The sequence below is a fragment of the Cygnus olor genome, chromosome 1 (genome assembly GCF_009769625.2).
Source record: "Cygnus olor isolate bCygOlo1 chromosome 1, bCygOlo1.pri.v2, whole genome shotgun sequence".
NCBI classification, from domain to species: Eukaryota; Metazoa; Chordata; class Aves; order Anseriformes; family Anatidae; genus Cygnus; species Cygnus olor.
Genome location: NC_049169.1, coordinates 36,108,338 through 36,127,068, shown reverse-complemented (window position 1 = coordinate 36,127,068; position 18,731 = coordinate 36,108,338). Strand labels below are relative to the sequence as shown.

The window sequence follows — 18,731 nt, the reverse complement described above, 5'->3', positions numbered from 1 at the left end:
ACTGTAAAAGACAGTAACAGGCTCGTCTAATTCTTGAAAATAGTCTTACGGTATTAAGAGTTCTAAGAACCATGGATTTCAGATCTGTGAACATGTAACAGATCCATAGATCTGTTACTCAAATGACAAATTCTCTGATGAAGTAAGCAATGTAGATTCTCAAATGCCCACCAAACTGTTGAACTGATAGACTATCCTGTGAGAGCATCCATCAATGAACTGACTTTAATTAGTCCCCCAAAGTGCTTATTGATCAGCTATCAAGTATACACTGAAAAGACAGCAAGGTTGTAATGTTGCAGATGCTGAACTGCCATCATGATGGATATGCTGCACTTTGCTGCTGTACTGAACAAGCATTGTTAAATACATACAAGTCCCTTTCTAAAATCAAATTGGGAGTTCATCTGCTAATTTAGCAGGTCTATTATTGGAGATCCAATGATGTAAAATATAGATTTCTGACAGATAACTAATTCAGACTATAAGCAGTTGGACAAGATCATGCTATACAAACTATGCACCCTCTTACTTGTAGGTGACAGACTGCACTTAGTGGTAGCAACTTTCATCATTTGTAAGAGCTCAGTAAGTTGGGCTCAGGGCAGGACACAGCACCTATCACAGTGAAGGGAACATTAGAGTCATCACTTAGATAATTATTTTATTTAAACCCACAATCATTATTGGGGTAAATCCATCAACAAGACAGCAATTAATGCTGAACTTCTGTGGGCTACAAGAGAGGAACATTCCTGTAGCAAGGCTCTAGCTTTCATTTTCTACAAGCAAACTACTTTTCTAGAAAAAATCTTAACCCAAAGTATTAAGACTGAATGCTACAAAGAGAAAATGTATTGCAGTTATCTTGGGTTTGTCAAAGGAACATGCTTTATTTGTATAATAAAACTGCATAATTAATAGCTTTTTCACAGTGCTTTTTCAGGAAATAATCATTTAATGGAGCAGAAGTTCATTCCTGTTGGAATTAGTGAGTTTAAATTGTTTCAGAATTGTCTCTGGTAAGTAGTGAGTTCCTATGAGAAACTGGAGTTGCAAGGGATTCATTACATTAGGTTAGCTAGTGCTTTCCCCAATAAATAAGTAATATACCAACGCCATTACATCATTGGACTTTAGCAGTTAAGCAGGCTTAGTATTAGCTGTTTTCGTCATCTTTTTCACTTCCAAGCCAGCCTCTGATGTGTTTCCAGGAGTAATCTCTGGTATATTATTACCAATACAGAATTACTGAATCAGAGATTTCACCAGCTCTTGGATCTCTGATATACTGCAGTAAATTGGACCTAAGTTTTCTACAGAGAATCCAGATTCTATGTTATTTCAGTAAAGAAAAAAAAGAAAATCTGGCTGTAACTACCCTTAGAAATTAAACAACTAAAATTTTAATGAGTGAGATAAAGAAACTGAAAAATGCAAGTGGCCCAGCAGACCTAGTCTTATTTAATATTAAATTGTTTGCTTTAGACTGTCCCTATTTTTTCACTTTTCTGTAAGCCTTACAATTGTATTGCTTGGGAAAAGCATGATGACAGAAGGTGAAATTTGGAAAACCAAGTGGTATACATGAGGATGTATTTTTATGATGTTTGAAAAAAATCCTGCTCCTTGCTATAACCAATGGATTTTATCATGGTCAACTTCTGCAAAATGGAGCGCACACACACAAAAAGATATTACAAATACAGGTTAACAGACTGACTAGACTGTCACTTATCAATTCTTCAGTTGCCTTAGATCTACTTCGATGGTAGAAGCTATCTACAGTTCTGCTTCCTTACACTCAGAGCATGCTTTCACGCTCCTATTCCAAAAGGTAAGAGGCAGAGATTTTGCGTGAGATATATATGAGGCAGCTAAATACCTTTCACATTTCTAAATGTCACTAAATATTGCAGATGATTCACATTAGTGCTCCTGTCTAATGAACTCTTTCATAGGCCTTTCTGACTCTTGAGCAAAACAGCTCAGTAAAACAAAAAACCAGAATGGTACAGGGCCAAAGGAAAGAGAAGGAGAGCACTGTTCTCAGTCAGTGACCCTCTAAGATCTTATCTTCCTTCACTGACTCCAGTCTGATGTGTAATAAATCCAGTCAGGTAAGTATAGGTGTATAATTCATACGCTGAAGTTGTACCAGTCCAGGCATACCACCACCCAGGTTTAGTAGCCTGTCTTCAAAAGTATCTAGAAAGCAGTTGGCACTGTCATGGTTGCTTTGCTCAGTGTTCACTTCAATTCCTACCAGTTTCTTGTTTTTATTCTTGTGGCTCTCAACTCCTTTCTTTTGAACTTTTCATTTATAGTTCCCCATTTGATCATTCTCTGTTTTACTTAGCCCCTCTTCTGAAGGAGGAGTGGACATTAGTAATTTCTCCCTAAAAGCAAGAAACGTCATGAAGAGTAGATGTAGGACACCTAAGAAAACCCTCAATGGATCTTTCTTCCAAGTACTTTTTTCCAGTGCTTCCAAGTGAGCTCAGAGCCATACACAGTACTGAAAGATGTGAGTATACATGGGCCATAATTATACATGCATCTTTTTGTTTTCTGTCTTGCTCTCTTTTCTTTTCCTACTTGCTCCTAACAGCCGATCCCCCCACTCTTTAAAGTTGCATGGTATATTTTCCTAGAATTATCTACTACTGACTGTTACCAGTCAGTTTAAAGTTCAGCATGTTGTATTTATGTGAAATGGCTTTTTCCCTCCAACGTGCACTACTTTTCTCCACCACCTGTCCTCATCCTGATTGCTGGAACAGTTCTGTATTTTCAGCAAACTTGTCAACACACTACTCCTCACCACCACACACACACTTGGAGGTCATTTATGAATATGCCCTGACTCCTAAATAAGCTCAGTGGAGACTTCCCTCCACTGCAAGAAAAGACTATGCCTACCCACTGTCTCCTACCATGCCCCATTACTCAGATGTTATCGTTATTTTGCAGTACTTGATCTGATATTACAAGATATGGTAGCTTTCAAGAGAAATGGAAGAAGAGTTTGGGGAGCTTTCTCTGTAGCAAGGAGGATCAATGGTAAAATCAATAATTTATTCGCTCATTCAATCAACATGTAAAAAGATCTCTAAATCTCTCAGTTTGCAAAAAACATTGACACAAACCTCTACAGTTTTCAGTTTGATCAACATTTTTTTCTGGAACTGTCAGGAAAAAACCTTCAATCTGTGACCTCACACAACTAAATGGGGCTCTTCTTTCTTCATCTCTGCTTACTCAAAAGGAACACCTTGCTCTAGTTTCAACAGCTTAAATCCTTATGTAAAATGTGGGACTAATTTCTAGCCTACACTGGCTGAAAGAGTAATAGGGAGAGGATAGGAGTAAGATTAATGCACAGTAGCTGGGATGTTGCAGACCTGAAAATACTGATTGTCTGGCACAGCCAAGGAGAAACCATGCATAATTAAAAGTACTTGCCACTTATAATTTACTGAACTTGCAAAGATACAGACTGAAACATATCTATTTGATTATTTTTAGCATGACGTTTTGAGTCGTAATATAAGAACAAGAGCATAAAATACTGAGAATTGAAAATAGAGAGTCTTAAAATATATTTCCACTAGCCATGTGAATAACATGCAGAAAACATACAAATATTTATTGTAATATTCAAGTAAACCTTCTCTATGGAACAGAGATGAAAAACAAAAAGGAAAGTTTGCCTTACAAAATTTTGTTTACTCCAATAAAATAAGCCTGCTTCACTCACACGTTCTTAGAACATCTTCTGGAGCCTTACTTCACCTGCTTCTGTTTTTATTTTTTCATTAATCCTCTACGTGATGCATAATTGTAATTACGATGGCATAAAACAAAGTGAATACAAGCTGAACTACTCTCAGTGAATAAACAGAAGACCTATTATACACATCTCCTATTTTCAGAATAATTCCTAGTGATGCAAATGGGTAAAAGAAGGAGTTACATAAAGTGTAAGCAAGGTGAAAGATCTCTTAATGGAGTGATTTTTTAAAGAACGGGCATTTAATATTCTAAAATGTCTGACTTTATTTTTTTGGACATTTCACTGCAGTTCTGAGCTTCTCCACATTCAATATGCAGCCAAATAGCTTTGCAGTCTCTCAAAAAGCAGAGATTCAGACTTTCATGGTCTTAAAAATATATCTGCACAGAAAGAGGTTTTTTAATTGGAAACCTTCAGCCTGCATTCTTAGTGGAAGGTGGCAAGTCTCTTCAGCTCCTCAGTGCTTTATTTTTTTCTTCTCTTGGAACAGTTTCTCCTTTGAAAAATCTATAGCACTACTTATTGATTTGAAGAATTTGATTTAAAAACCATCAACACCAATGGACAGAAGTCCGTAACTAGAGCAGTAGCTAGATCTGATCCTATGAACAGGTTAAAAAGGATTTTCTGAGGCAAAAGTGAAGCTTATATTTTCAGAGAAGGGTCCTGAAATCACCTTTTATTTCTGACACCGGCTGTGATAGAGATGACTAGGATACTTGATGCAGCACTATCACCAGAACAAAGTCAGTTATTATTCTGATACTTAGTAGGTTGTGCCTGAACTCATCCATTAAAAATATCTGGACCAAATCAGAAGCAATTCATTTAAACATCCCATTTATTCTGGATCATTCTAATTGGGTTTGAGGTACCTTGTGCTTGAGAAGTCTGAATGCAGGTGGGGTAAGGCCTGATGTCTGGCTAGAGATGGGTGGTAAAGCCTCTCATCATCTGGGTTTGAAACAATTACTTAATCCAGCCCTTCATCCCAAAACATTAGGGAAATCTAGGCACGTAATGTCTTACATCTTGTTAGTGGAGCACACAACATGATGTTTGCATGAAAGAGGTATTGTGGAGCTGCAAAAATACTTGTGTGCCTGCATACATCTGCCTAAGGGACCCAATCCTTATCTGAGAAGTCCAAGGAGTAACAAATAAAACATGCAACTTCTTTAAAATGACTATATCCGTGCCTCAAAACATGTCCTTCTCATTATTTTAGCTTTTAGTGATTTTAATTCTCTCATTCTTTTCACTGCACTTTTGTAACTTTTTTTTTTTTTTTAAATTCTGGAAGGTGACCTTATTTTACAGATCTTTCTTGTAAAATAAAGGATGATGCCATAAGTAGTAAGCAGATTATTAAACCCACATTCATACACATACTCAGTTTGTTTAGAAACTCTGATATTTGCCCCCTCACATGGAGGCTTTAGGGGTATTTAAACTCCAGTAAGGCTTTACATTTTAACAGTTACTTTTCACGAAAGTACCATTCTTTAAAAAAAAAAAAGATTAATAGGGAGAGACTTCAGTTTTTTACTGACTTGAAATTCATTTGATTTCTTTTGGACACAAAGATTTTCTTCACAACAGTAAGACTGAAATTAATTTTACTATTTTTTTTTCTTTTTCTTCCCATAAATCATGGGAAAAGCAGAAAGATGACTTTTCCCTTTTGTAAATGACTGAGAAACACGCCTCCCGGAGTTAAAAAATGTAGATACTTGTTTATGTGAAGCCACTATGATATGACCTTATTCTGTAAACAGTAAATGTTACACAGAATTAAAAACCTATGTATGAGGTGTCCATCTGTCTAGGTATCTTTCTACCTTTATGTACACAAAGATATATATTACACAGATAAGCTGATGATCATTCTAATGCTGCAAGTAGTGGAACAGGTGCTGTTCTGCACCATATTGTCACTTTACTAAGTGTGGCTTGTTTCTGGCTAAATATGGGCACACCTACAGCTGATGAAGTCCTTTGCAATCAATGAAAAGCTGGACAACAGAGTTATCGGTGTAGTTAATTTCATCTGAAGCACATGCTTACATCTGATCAGATGAAGGGTTCTGATCTCCACATATTAGATTTCCAGCGACTGTAACTGGAACGCAGATGGCAGGCTAGGATATTTGTACATACATTGCAGATGCCTAAAAATTATGTGAAGTTTATTTCATCCCCCAAAAAGTATTGTACAGCAGTAATTTAATTTAAATGGTGCATATATTCTGTACTCTATAAGCTTAAAAAACCTTCCTAGTTCACAAAAAAATTAAGCTCTGAGAAAGGAAGTGGCACTCACTGGAAGGCATAACATAGAAGTTAGTATCTGAATAAACTTCTGTAGCTCTCAGTGGGAAGACATAAGCACTAATGTGATGAAAAAGAATGAAAATACTAAAGCCCAGTCCTGCGGATTTTCACTGGTGATTCAGCCAAGTATTTCAGCACATGCTTCGGTGTTTTCCTATCCTGGGAGCACAGGCACTAATCCTGCACCTCACCAGGCTCTCGAGTTACATAACTGTTTAATTGGAACAAGGCTGTATCTTCAGGGCTTACTCATCACTGAAGTCCTGCTTGTGCAATTGCTCTTACAGTTGCTGATTCCCTGCAGCTGTGTGAATTGTCTGAGGCTATCACTACTTTAGCGAAGCCGATCCCAGCATATTTAAGAGACTACAGGACTGAGGCAACAAGCTTTTGCAGTATCGCGTTCTACAAAATCAGCGGTGATTTCAGGAAAAAAAAATTAAGAAAAGCCCTCAAAAAAAGAGGATAAAAAAGGTTTAGGCATGTTTTAGGAACTTGCATCCTTAACTACAATCCAAAAGAATCTAGGGCAGTGATACAGGTATACATTTATTTGGAATTCTTTTTCGCCACCCAAGTTGTTCTTGAGTTCAAATGCTCTTTAACCCATCTGCAGACGGTGCACAATTTTTCCTAGGTCAAAATAAAAACAGATGAGACACAAGTAATGCTTGACTGATCTCAGCGTGAGGAGAGCTAGTCTCTGCTGTCTTCCTGAACTTCCTTAAAATCACAAATTGTTTCTCAATGTAAATATTGTGGTTTTTTTTTACTGTTGTTGTTGGGTTTTGTTTTGTTTTTCTGATCCCCCAAATACTGAGGATAGGGAAGGGAGCAGTCTAGGGACTGTTATGTAAGGTATCAGAGTGCAGAACTTTCATCTCTTTCAGATACAAGATAAAATTTAGATGTACTACTTCCTCAATCAGCAGGAATCAACAGACTTGTAGGAGGTAGATCTCACCAGTTCCTTTTCATTGCATAGCTATGTATAAACAAAACAAAATAAAAAGTAATTCTCACTTTGTTCTTTCTTAGAAAATATTGTTGGTACCTATCCCCACGATATTTTGAGAAATGGCTTTCACGTAGACAGGATCTCATCCTGCAGTAATGAGATATGTAGCTGAGTTTCAAAGAGGAAAAGAAGTTCAGATTTCCCCTCTTTCAGAATTTCCAAACAGTTAGCAGCAGCTTGCCAGAATGCTCTATGTTTTGTTTTTTCTCTTCTTGACCTTTCAGAATGGTATGGAAAGCCTACACAACCCTCCATTTTTCTTTTCATTATTTACTTTTCAAGGATAGGGCAGTGCATATAGGAAACGTTTAGACACCACAGCACTGGATCTGCAAGCAACTATGACTTTTACTGAGTCTAGTCAATGATTCAAATGGCAGCACTGACAAAAAATAAAAAAGGCAGAAAAGCTTTGCTCTGGTAAGGTCTGAGTAGAAATGCCTTATTAATAACCAACAAAAATTATAAGAAACTGGTTTAGCATGGTCTGGGGGAAGAAAGGGTTGAAAGTAGAGAGTAATCCTGAAAGTATTAGCGTACATATTCTAAACAAGTGAGTGGAGTAGTCCTTCCAAAAGAGATAATTTGGCCTTGTGTAAAGAGACAAAAATAAGCACCTCCACTGGGGGTAACTTGCTAGATAAAAGGATACTTAAAGCTTATAGAAGAAGTCTGATATGGAATTTGTATAAGATAAGCTAAGTAAGCAACTGTACTTACCGTGTAAAGCTCATTAAGAACTTTCATTAAGTCTTCATGAAGCTGAAATGCAATCTCTTTGCTCTGTAATTAAAAAGAAATCATTAGAAAAAGACATACAAAAACTGTAACATACTATTTGTATTAATTGCTCGTCCTAGATAGTGAATGCAATGCAGCTTGCAAAGACAACATCCTGTCGGAATTACAGTGCACTAAAAATAATCATTTGGGAAGGCAGAGGTAGACAGACAACATCTGGACAGGACTCTTATAAAAGGAAACTCAGAAGTAGTTTAAGAGGGAGATTCTCATGAAGCATCGGGAAATTAGGTGTCAACAGAAAGGGTGAAGGTCAGGATTAATGTTACAAGCCTTTTTAATGGAACAAGCTGTGTACTGTCTTACAACTGCTATGGTATATACATAAACTAAACCATGTGGAATGTAAAATTCTAGATGGACATCCCTCACAATTTCAGATCTAGAACAGTCTTTGTTTCTCAGCACATGCAACTATCTAAATATTTACGCATGAAATAATTGTGGCTCCTCTTTGAAACAGATACCCAACTACATAATACGGCACAGAGTGGGCTGCTGAAACAGCTTTGTTTAGCTTTTCTGGACTCTGGCTTTACTTTCATTCTGATGAGAAAAAAAGAAATACTTGGCAGTGGTTTTTACAGAAATCAAGTATGTCAAAATAAGAGTATTTAACTGGAGTTTCATTCAAGTATATTCCTTTGTTAGTTGACCATAGCAGTTTAATCAGATGAAAATTGTGGCAACTGTGCAAGAGTTGAAGGCATTTGTACCACAGCCTTTGGAAAACAACTATAGAATAGAACTACAGGATTTGGCGAAAAGCCTGGCTACATTTCTTCTGCAATGTGTATCATCATAACATACATTCTGGAAATGTCAGCTTTTTTTTTCCCTTTTCTGTGAATATATTGATAATTAGCCCAGCGTCTAAAAACGCCAACTTCATAATAGATAATGGCCTTAGCTATGAGAAGTACTTTGTATTTGTACAGAAGCCAAAGGAAAGTCTTCTGGGGCAATTTATCTCCAAGGCTGCTAACACATACTTGGCCATCATTAAAACACCTGCAGGAATAATGGTTTCTGAATGAGAATTTCCAGTGCAACACCCACATATGAGAAGGAGCCACAGCACACATCCCACCCACTATGTCTCTCAGAAGGATGAAACCAACACATCAGTAGCTGGAACAGAAAACTTTGCATATTTTCCTCCTATTCCTACTATCATGCCCCTAACTCTGCGCAGTATTTAAGGAATGTGCCTTACCACTTATCAGCATTCACTCCAATCCTTACATGCAAGATGATTTTTAACTGACAAGAAACTAGAAATATAAGCACAGAATCACAGAGTCATAGAATGGGTTGGGTTGGAAGGGCCCTTAAAGCCCACCCAGCTCCACCCCCCTGCCATGGGCAGGGACACCTCCCACCAGACCAGGTTGCCCAAAGCCCCATCCAGCCTGGCCTTGAGCACCTCCAGGGATGGGGCATCCACAGCTGCTCTGGGCAGCCTGTGCCAGTGCCTCATCACTCTCATGGTAAGGAATTTCTTGTGAATATCTAATTTAAATCTACCTTTTTTAGTTTGAAGCCATTACTCCTTGTCCTATCACTACACCCCCTGACACAGAGTCCCTCCCCAGCTGTCCTGCAGGCCCCCTTCAGGCACTGGAAGGCCGCTGTAAGGTCGCCCTGGAGCCTTCTCTTCTCCAGGCTGAACAACCCCAGCTCCCTCAGCCTGTCTGCACAGGAGAGGTGCTCCAGCCCTCTGATCACCTTTATGGCCTTCCTCTGGACTCATTCTAATATTTCCACTTCCTTCTTGTTATAGAGGCCCCAGAGATGAACACAGGGCTCCAGGTGGGGTCTCACAAGAGCAGAGCAGAGGGGGACAATTCCCTCCCTCGCCCTGCTGGCCATGCTGCTTTTGATGCAGCCCAGGATATGAATGGCTTTCTGGGCTGCAAACAAACTTCTAAAAGTCTGGTATTTTTTCAAGAGTTATGCTCTGCTACTCCAGTACCTAGAAAACAATTCTTATCAATTCAATTTCTTTGCAAATATCACATTATTTTTATCTAATGCTAAGGACAAAAAAATCAAATGCATAGCAGTGCATAAACTGCATGTGAAGAATTGCAAAGGATTGGAGAAGGATTGAAGATTTGCAAACTGCTGTAGGGAAACGCAGTAAAAGCTTTAATCAAAACTCTGAATTGCTTTTCATTGCTTTACATTGGCACCTTGCCTTCAAAAGTCTGCAGTGCAGCTCTGACACAGCTTACACATCTCCTAAAAGATCCAAGAACTGGAGGCCACCTGTTTTCTCTTGGAAAGCTGCTTCTATACTGTTGAATATGAGCAGTCTACTTTTAAAATCATTTCAGCAGAAAGAAGGACAAAACGTACAAATAAGATGGTAGACATTACAACTGTTAGATGAAAACACACACACATGGGAAAAAACTGTACAGATGAAGTCCAGCTCCAAGCAATTTATCCCTTTCAGCTGCTGGTCACTGCCATCTCAAAGCTGATGACAGCACAAGCCCTAAACACAGCAAGGTTGGTTTTAAGGCAGCATCACTTAACTAGGTAGTTAGTTTGTTTTTTAAACAAAAGTTTTTTTTCAGAAAGTGCGACTGAAAAGTTGATTTTCTTTGTACCCTTCACAGATTCTTTTGTGTAAAAAACAAAACAAAGCAAAACTGTAAAAGGGAGACACATCTTAGCAATGCCACGTGGTCACAGATGAGTCATCCTTCCACCAATTCATCTGGGGACTTCAGCCTTACTGCCTGTGGCTTGTAAGGGTCCCTATAAATGTATAATATGTCACTTTCTATCTTTTTCCGATGAAATATTGCGTAGGAATCGTCCAATAAAAATCAGGAAATTTGGTTAGCCTTAGCAGTGTAAAAGGGATTTATGTTCAAGAACCAACACATTTTACATCAGCATTTAAAATCAAGAAATACTGACTTTGAGTGGCTAGTGATACGGCTTTTAGTGTGCAATATATAGTGCGGTAGAGCACCAGATAAGGAGTGCATTTATTTTCAGTGGTTAATGGCTCTCCTATTTCTCTTTGATGCTACCTATTCTCTGCAGTAGTTCAACATGTCTGAGCAGTACGTTCCTCTAGGAGCCTCTCTGCAGGCGAGACAAACAACAGAATGTAAGATACAACACACATTTTCCTGGAGCTAAGCTGATAGCTCTAGTCAGGCCATTAAAACCCGAGAAACAATCAGTGAGATACTTCCTTATTCCCTATGTCCTAGAAAAATGTATTAGCATCTATTAACGAAAAGAACATAGACTGTACTAAAAATGTTAGAGTACATGTAAACTCTTCCTAAAAATAATGTATTTTTAACTAATCTGGTTCAAAGCATGAAGAGACAATTTGAAGAAACTGTCGCTGGAATTTAAGAGGCCACATGTCCCTGCTTCCACTGCCTGTGCATTTCTTTCTTGTGCCTCAGTTTGACCAGCGGGTCCTTGCTCAGCCATCCCCACTTCCTGCCCTCCCTGCTTGCTTTCTTACACATGAGGATGGGGAGCTCTTCTGCTCTAAGAAAAGCATTATTAAAGAGTTACCAGCTCTGACCAGTTCCTCTGTCCCTAAGGACAGTGTGCCAGGGGATCTCATCCACTAGGTCTTTAAACAGCTGGAAGTTTGCCCTTTGCCAAGCCCATTGTTGCATGAGAGGGGACTTTCCAGGGACCAGCATTTGCCTGTTTCAGAGCCTTGGTAAGAGCTCTCACAGAGTTTCACAGAGTTGAAAGCATTTGCAGCCCAACGTTTGCCTGTTTCAGAGCCCTGTCAAGGACTTTCACTGAGACAATTTCACAAAGTTGAACATATTTAATGAGGTGACAGATATAACAAATTTGGAATTGCAATTGATAAATACACTTACTGCAATGGAGATAACACAGGATAATAGTGCTAGCAAAATGCCATCCCAGGTATTTCTCACCAAAGAGGGAAGGCGCAGAAGGTTTCCCTGTCTTGGTGGAGGAGAAAAGGGCACAGCCTCTTCTAGGTTTCCAATTTCTTCTTTCCACCCCCCAGCTCTTCTTTTTTCCTCACTCTAACTTCATCTTCTCTCTTTTTTTTTTCTTTCTTATTCTCCTGTATGTTTACACCAACTCCTTTTTTTTTTTTTATATCCTATCTATTCCCTCCCTAGGGTGATGTTTACCATGATTTGGGTAATGAGTTATAGTCATATATGCTTAGCATGTACTTCATTAAGCTCATTATCATATTCAGGGTTGTGAACTTTAATATTCATGTTGCACATAATGACGAAAAAGTTTTCACTCAGGCACTGTGGGCCTCAAGATTCTGTTCTGCTGCCAAAACAGGGCCATGTCGCCAACACAAGAGTCCCTCCTTCAGCAACCTCTCATACCAAGTGTGCGGACCTCCGTCCACAAAGTTTGTGTAAGAGATAAACAAGAACAAGCTGCTCAATTCCCCTTTGCCCAAGGCTGGTGCTTATCAGTGACACTAACAAGTTTGACCGTTCTCCAAACCCATATTCCTCCAAATCGTGAACTCAACCAGGGCCTGGTCGCTGCAGCCCAGACTGCCTCCAGTCTTAACCTCTTTAATGAGTTCCTCCTCACTGGTGAGCACCAGGTCCAGTAACACCTCTCCTCTGGTCGGTTTGTCCAGCAAGTTACCCTCAATGCTCTCCAGGAGTCTCCTGGATTGCTTACAGCCTGCTGTTTCGCTTTCCCAACAGACACCTGGAGCAGAAATGCTCAACTTTAAACACATCAGTGGTCCTACTGATGTTATCAAGATTTGTGTTTATGGGTTAATGCTTGATAAACTTAAAATTTTACTCCACATTAATACCCTTTCAGTGAAGTTGGTAAGAATTTTCTGTCCATTTTAGAAAGAGTGTAATTGGGCACCCAACGTTTACTCATCTGTTTTTTTTTTTTATTAAAATTTTAGTCAGTCAAGTTGTTCCTGGAACTCTTTAGTGTCTGTATTTAGCACACACAATGCTACTATCAGCTGCATCATTTAGGGAAAATATTCTGTGACTGCTTCTTTTAAATGAGTCTGCTGCTGGTCCCCGGGGGAAGTGATATGCAAACCGTTGCTTAAAAGAAGCTTCCATGAACTGCTGTGACACTGACATAGCCAGTGTGTGACAGTAACATTCTGTCCCAGATTTGCCAGTTTATAGCAACAAATAGCTTTGCTATCCTTTTAAACCTCTAAACATTTAAGAAAACGATGTGAAAAGTCTCTCTCTATGCCACAATTTTTATAACTTCCAAACAGATTTGGCAAGTAGTCACAGTCCCTGTTAATAGCCAGATTATGGAACTAAAATATTTATTGTGCTTGGCTTCTCCAGCATCTTTTACTGTAAACACTGGAAGATATGTTCATCTTGCCTCGTTATGGTTTCTGTCCAAAGAAAATACATTTTTATAAATTATAAATATACAAATCTGTTTAAGGATTTTGTGGTTATGTGTTTATACAGTTGATTATTAATGCTGGGGTAACCAGAATCACTGCATGAAATGTTCTGCGTAATACTTTTTCCTTCTGCTTGACATTTTTCCTTATTGCTTTATTCTTTAATTGTCCCCATGAGGCCATCTACCCCATCTGCCTGAAGAGACGTGCAAGCATGCAAGGTTTGAACTCTGCTACTTTCTGTTTGTAATTTTATGTGCAACAATAAGGCCAGGCATGAACAGCAATCTGTACTGCTTTTATATGCCAGCAACTGAAAAAAAGAAGAGCTTAAGTGCCTCCCTGATAGTATGAGGCCTGGCATAATACAATCAGGTAAATGCCTTAAAATCTCTGAACTAGATCCTATCCTTGTCCTGCGTTTAGTACATTTAAACAGAAGCTAGATCCTGACCCCTGTAAAGAAGAATGACAAATTGCTCCCAGGAGAACAAAAATAATGAGTATCCAAATATTAAGTGGACCAGCCTAGACAAGAAAGCCATGAACAGGTGTGTGAATACTATTTGTTTTCAACATGTAAGCTGGAAGCTATAAAACTCTTTTCACCGCAATAACCCAAATGTTAAGACAGATGTAAATAAGCACACAAAGGAAGAACCAGAATGAGAAAGAATACTGCATGGGTCAGGAATAACAGAGAATGAGCCAAGGGAAGGCACAAAGACCAAGGGGCAGAGACATCCCTCATCACTACATTTCACATAGACCAACACTGGGTATCACACACATCTTTTTCAGAAGGCCTAGAGAAAGGCTTGCTACATGTAGCAGGCGCGAGCAGGAAAGGGAACAAAACAATACTCTACGGCTAAGCATGGCCAGGAAATGAAGATATTGTTTGATATTTTAATTACCAGAAGTCCAGCTGCAGCCAGTCTTGGGATAGGATATAAAGAGTATATGTCCAGCAAATGTTCTCAATTCATGGAAAAGTTTAATCTGAGGACCTATGTGGCCACCAGCTAGCTGAATAAAGCCGGTAACGGCTACCATTGAGAAGTAGAATGGGGAGTGTTGTCCTTGGGGGGCAGGAGGGAAGGGGGTTGGGGGGTGTGTGCAGAAAGAGCCAAGAAACTCAGAGCGACTTTGCTGTTGTCAACCTGCAACTTGTCTGTGAGCAAGAAAGAGGGTAATCCACCCTGAGGCACCTTCCTTTTCTGCAGCAGGCAACTTGGGGGTTTAGAGCAAAATGATGAAAACCTTATAGCTCTCTACAACTACCTGAAAGGAAGGTGTGGGAAGCTGGGGATTGGCCTCTTCTCACAGGTAACTAGTGACAGGACTAGAGGGAATGGCCTCAGGTTGCACCAGGGGAGGTTCAGGTTGGAAATGAGGAGACATTTCTTCTCAGAAAGAGCAGTCAGGCACTGGGACGGGTTGCCCAGGGAGGTGGTGGCGTCACCGTCCCTGGGGGGTGTTCAAGGAAAGGTGGGACCTGGTGCTTAGGGACATGGTTCAGTGGGTGACATTGGTGGTAGGGGATGGTTGGACCAGATGATCTTGGAGGGCTTTTCCAACCTTAATGATTCTATGAGATCATCTGTGAGCCGGATTTGGTGTAGTTACTCTCCAGACCTGGAAGGGGGACCTAAAGCACCTCCAAAGATGCAAAGATGCAGAAGCTGCCGATGTTGCAGGACCAGGGAAGAACTAAAACAAGGTGGTAACAGGGATGCATAACACTATTAGGTTAATAAAGTGGTAGACATATAATTTACTAACTTAATTATTGAATACAGAGAAGCTTTATTAGCTGGTATTTGGAAATTACTTAGAAAGACATTAAGTGCTCCTATGTGCAGTGCTATGAGAACAAATGTTACATGGGTGTATTTCTGCTTTTGACCACAGACTGCAGTAAGGTATTGAGCACGCACTTGTCAGTCTTTATTTTTTAAAACTTCATATTTAAGATTTATGTTCTTATTCTCTACATTTATTACTTAGAGAGAGAGTACATATTTCAAAGAACACTGTGACCAGATTCCAATGTATGAGTATCTGCAGGATATTGTTTGTGTCTTATTTAATCTAAAATCTCTGAACAGTGAACAAATCCCATATGCTTTCATAGGGACAAAACCCACTGAGATTGATTAAAATTTTCTCTGACAGGATTTTATTCTAAACCCAGTCTTTTTAAAATGTAACCTACAGACAGTGACAGAAATTGGTTAAATATTCTACTCGACATTTACAGTTCTCCAACAACTTTCTTATCATTTTCTCTAGGGAGAACACAATTTTGAGGGAGGAGAGTGTTGGATGTCTCCTTTCTCATTCTAAGCCCATCTCCTATTTGCTCCTCTGACCTCTGCCTGCAAGGTGGACTGCAGTACAGGACACGTGCATTTTGCACCCCATCTCTCTCTGTTCCCCAGTGGATGCCCATTAAGCAGTCCTGAGATGTGAGGCATCTTGAGTTAGATTGCTCATTCACATCTGACAGAAATTATGGTTGAAGCTGCCCATTTGCACTAAACATAAATGTAGACAGCTTATGTTCTTCATGAATAAAACAAGACAATTTGCTAACAGCTTTATTTCCCGCACTGGTCTTGGTTTTCTTGCTGTCCAATGTGGCTCACCTCATTTTATATCTCCCTTCCCTTTTACCCAGAGCTGGAGCGTCATCATCATTCAGTTCTGCACCTGGGGACTAACAGCAAATACCTCACCTCACAAGCACTCCGCAGCAAGCACTACAGCAAGAGTTGTGTACACCATGAGTCAGTGGAAATACCATCATGCTCCAACAACTGTTAATTCCTGACAGAATGACATCCCAAAAATAAATGCTCAAAATTAATACTGGTGAACGACCACTGCCACATTGATGCTGCATGCTCATAAAGCTCATTTACACTACTCCACGGTGCCACATGTCTTCTAACCGTCCCCTTCACATCACGGGGTCTTGCTCAGGTCCCTTCATGCGTCCTTTAGGGAGCAAACTCAGCCTGTGCTCCAAGCTAACTAACAGCTGTTTGATGTGACAGTATCACACTGAGTGCTAACCAGATAACCCTTCCAAAAGGTAGTATATGGTTGTTTAGGACCTAGGCTCCACTAATGTGACCTTTGGGTTATGCATACTCAATTTCCTTTCTCCTATTTCACCCGTAGAAGATCCAAACTAGGAATAAAATAACAAGAAAAGCTGTTTAGTCTTCTTCGATAAGCTATGCTAGAATGAGAAATTCTGAAACATTACACTTTCTTGGGCATGATCTGGAGGAAAGAGTGAAGTCTGTCAGGAAGATGTGACAGTGTGCCTCCTGTTAATGCACTGAATATTTTCACATATTTCCCTCTTTCTAAAAGGTAGGCTGCAGCAATCCCCATTCAAAAATTATAGGTGAATAAAGAAGGAGATATACCTCTCCATGGAAAACTTTATCTAGATATTTTTGTACAGTACCTCTGGAGAGAAGGGAAGCAAAAGCAAAAATTTCTAGTGCTAAAGATCTGAACTACGGGCCAGTCTAATAATGCACATATAGCAAAAAAGAGATTTCTGAGCAACTAACATAAGCAACTGAGGAACTATTCCAGATTCATTACTGAAAAATTTCTACTGTTCCAAGAAGGTCTGAGACATCTCCACATAGACTGTACTTGAGCATCTTCAAATTGCTTTTCCTTTCATCTTTCCAACTTCCACAATGACCTTCCTTACTAGTAAGTTTAGTGGTTGGTGAACTACAGTTTCATGCATCAAACACATCGTACATGAATGACTCACTACTGATTGAAGAACTATAAATTTTGATCCTATTACTGTCACAGGTTTTAATGCACACCAATAAAACTGATTCCTGTTTTTACTTCTTTTCCTTCAACTACAACCCATGTGCAACAATGAGGATTCTTCTTCCCAGCCCATTGCTATCTGTCTAGGACTGTGGTCAGGTATACATGAGATCAGTTCCCTATTTTGAAGTATTAGCCTGCTACCCCTGCAGGAAATGCCATCACATTTAGTCACATACTTTACTTTCTGCAACCTTTTGGAATTCTTTTTTGTACTAAGCGTGACGTTTGCCAACCAGCATCCCGCTGTGACTGACGGATATGCATTTATATTCTATTTTTGTTTCAGAAGTTTATAACAACAACGACTGCAAACACATTACATAGATCTCAAATTAAGGCTGCCTCAGAGTGCCTGCTTAGCCAAAGAGGGATTTATAAATTGTATGGGTAATGAAAACATGCAACAGACATGCAGAAGTACAAACGTGTACAGAGATAATGCTTAATGATCTAGTAGAAGTAGTTATGATATCAAAAGCGTATGTTCATATTTAATACTGGGAAAGAAAAGAAACTCCTTCAGGAGAATCACAGCATATGCTAGAATCTTTATGCTATGGCACTGGTGCAAGGTAAACCCTTAATTTGGCTTGAATCAAAGTTTTTCTGATGACAGAGTTATAATGAAATACTGTTTTTACAAATATTTCATTAATTCAACGTGACTATTTTGGGATTCCTAAGAGAAAACTGTTTTCTTTCTGCATGGGTAGACAAATGTGTTTTTGAGAGAACAGGCTTTTTTCTTTGCCACTTAGATATTTGCGATTCATTTCTTAAGGTCACCAGCATACACAGCAAGTTCCCAAACATTTCAGCACTAAGGATTTGCTCTGTGAGAACATTCATGAAGAATTTATAAGTGTGCTAAAACAGATTTTATGCTACGTGTGCTGAATCTTCTCCTCAAATGCTATTAAGACACATTCACCTCCCTCATGCATCTGAGAGGCACTCCCCACTGGAGGAGGACTGACTGCAGGAGAGACATTACCTTCTTGAACATTCTGGTGGAGTCTTCGCTTATCTGCATGAAGCGCATGATCACATTGTTCAGGTAGATATCACTCAACGTTGCGTGGTCTTTGCTTTCCCTTCTCACTTGGTTCAGGAGTAAGTACCAGCAATTCACTGGTGATAAGAGGTTCTGGTCTTTCCTAAGGAGGAGAGAGACGTAAGTATCACATATAGAAATGGAAAAGTTACATAATTAACACAAACATCTCCCTGACATTTACACTTAGAGCTTTTTATGTAAAAATGACTGCTTCTGAACACTCAGTCTATCCATTCTTGGAATAACTCAGGTTAGGCAAGCTTCAGATGATTCGTTTAAGAAACATTTTACAAATCCCATGAGGCATAGATACAAAAATACAGAAAAAGCAGAAGAATTTAGGACACTAACTGCAAGCCAGCCGAGAGCTTAAAAATCTTGCCACAAAGCTTGCAGCTGCTTACAGATTCAAAAGGCCATGGATACAATATTAATA

The 18,731-nt window shown here is 39.3% G+C and overlaps 1 protein-coding gene across 3 annotated transcripts in view; it reads right to left on the bottom strand.

Annotated features, from left to right (window-relative positions):
* Positions 1–18,731, bottom strand: part of SRGAP1 (SLIT-ROBO Rho GTPase activating protein 1) — a 152,723-nt gene that overhangs the window by 55,713 nt on the left and 78,279 nt on the right. For all 3 annotated transcript variants that reach the window (XM_040552246.1, XM_040552255.1, XM_040552265.1), the window contains exons 3-4: positions 18,233–18,395; positions 7,869–7,931 (exon numbers count right to left, since the gene is read on the bottom strand). In XM_040552246.1, the coding sequence (XP_040408180.1) occupies positions 7,869–7,931; positions 18,233–18,395 (226 nt within the window). The remainder of the gene's footprint in view (positions 1–7,868; positions 7,932–18,232; positions 18,396–18,731) is intronic.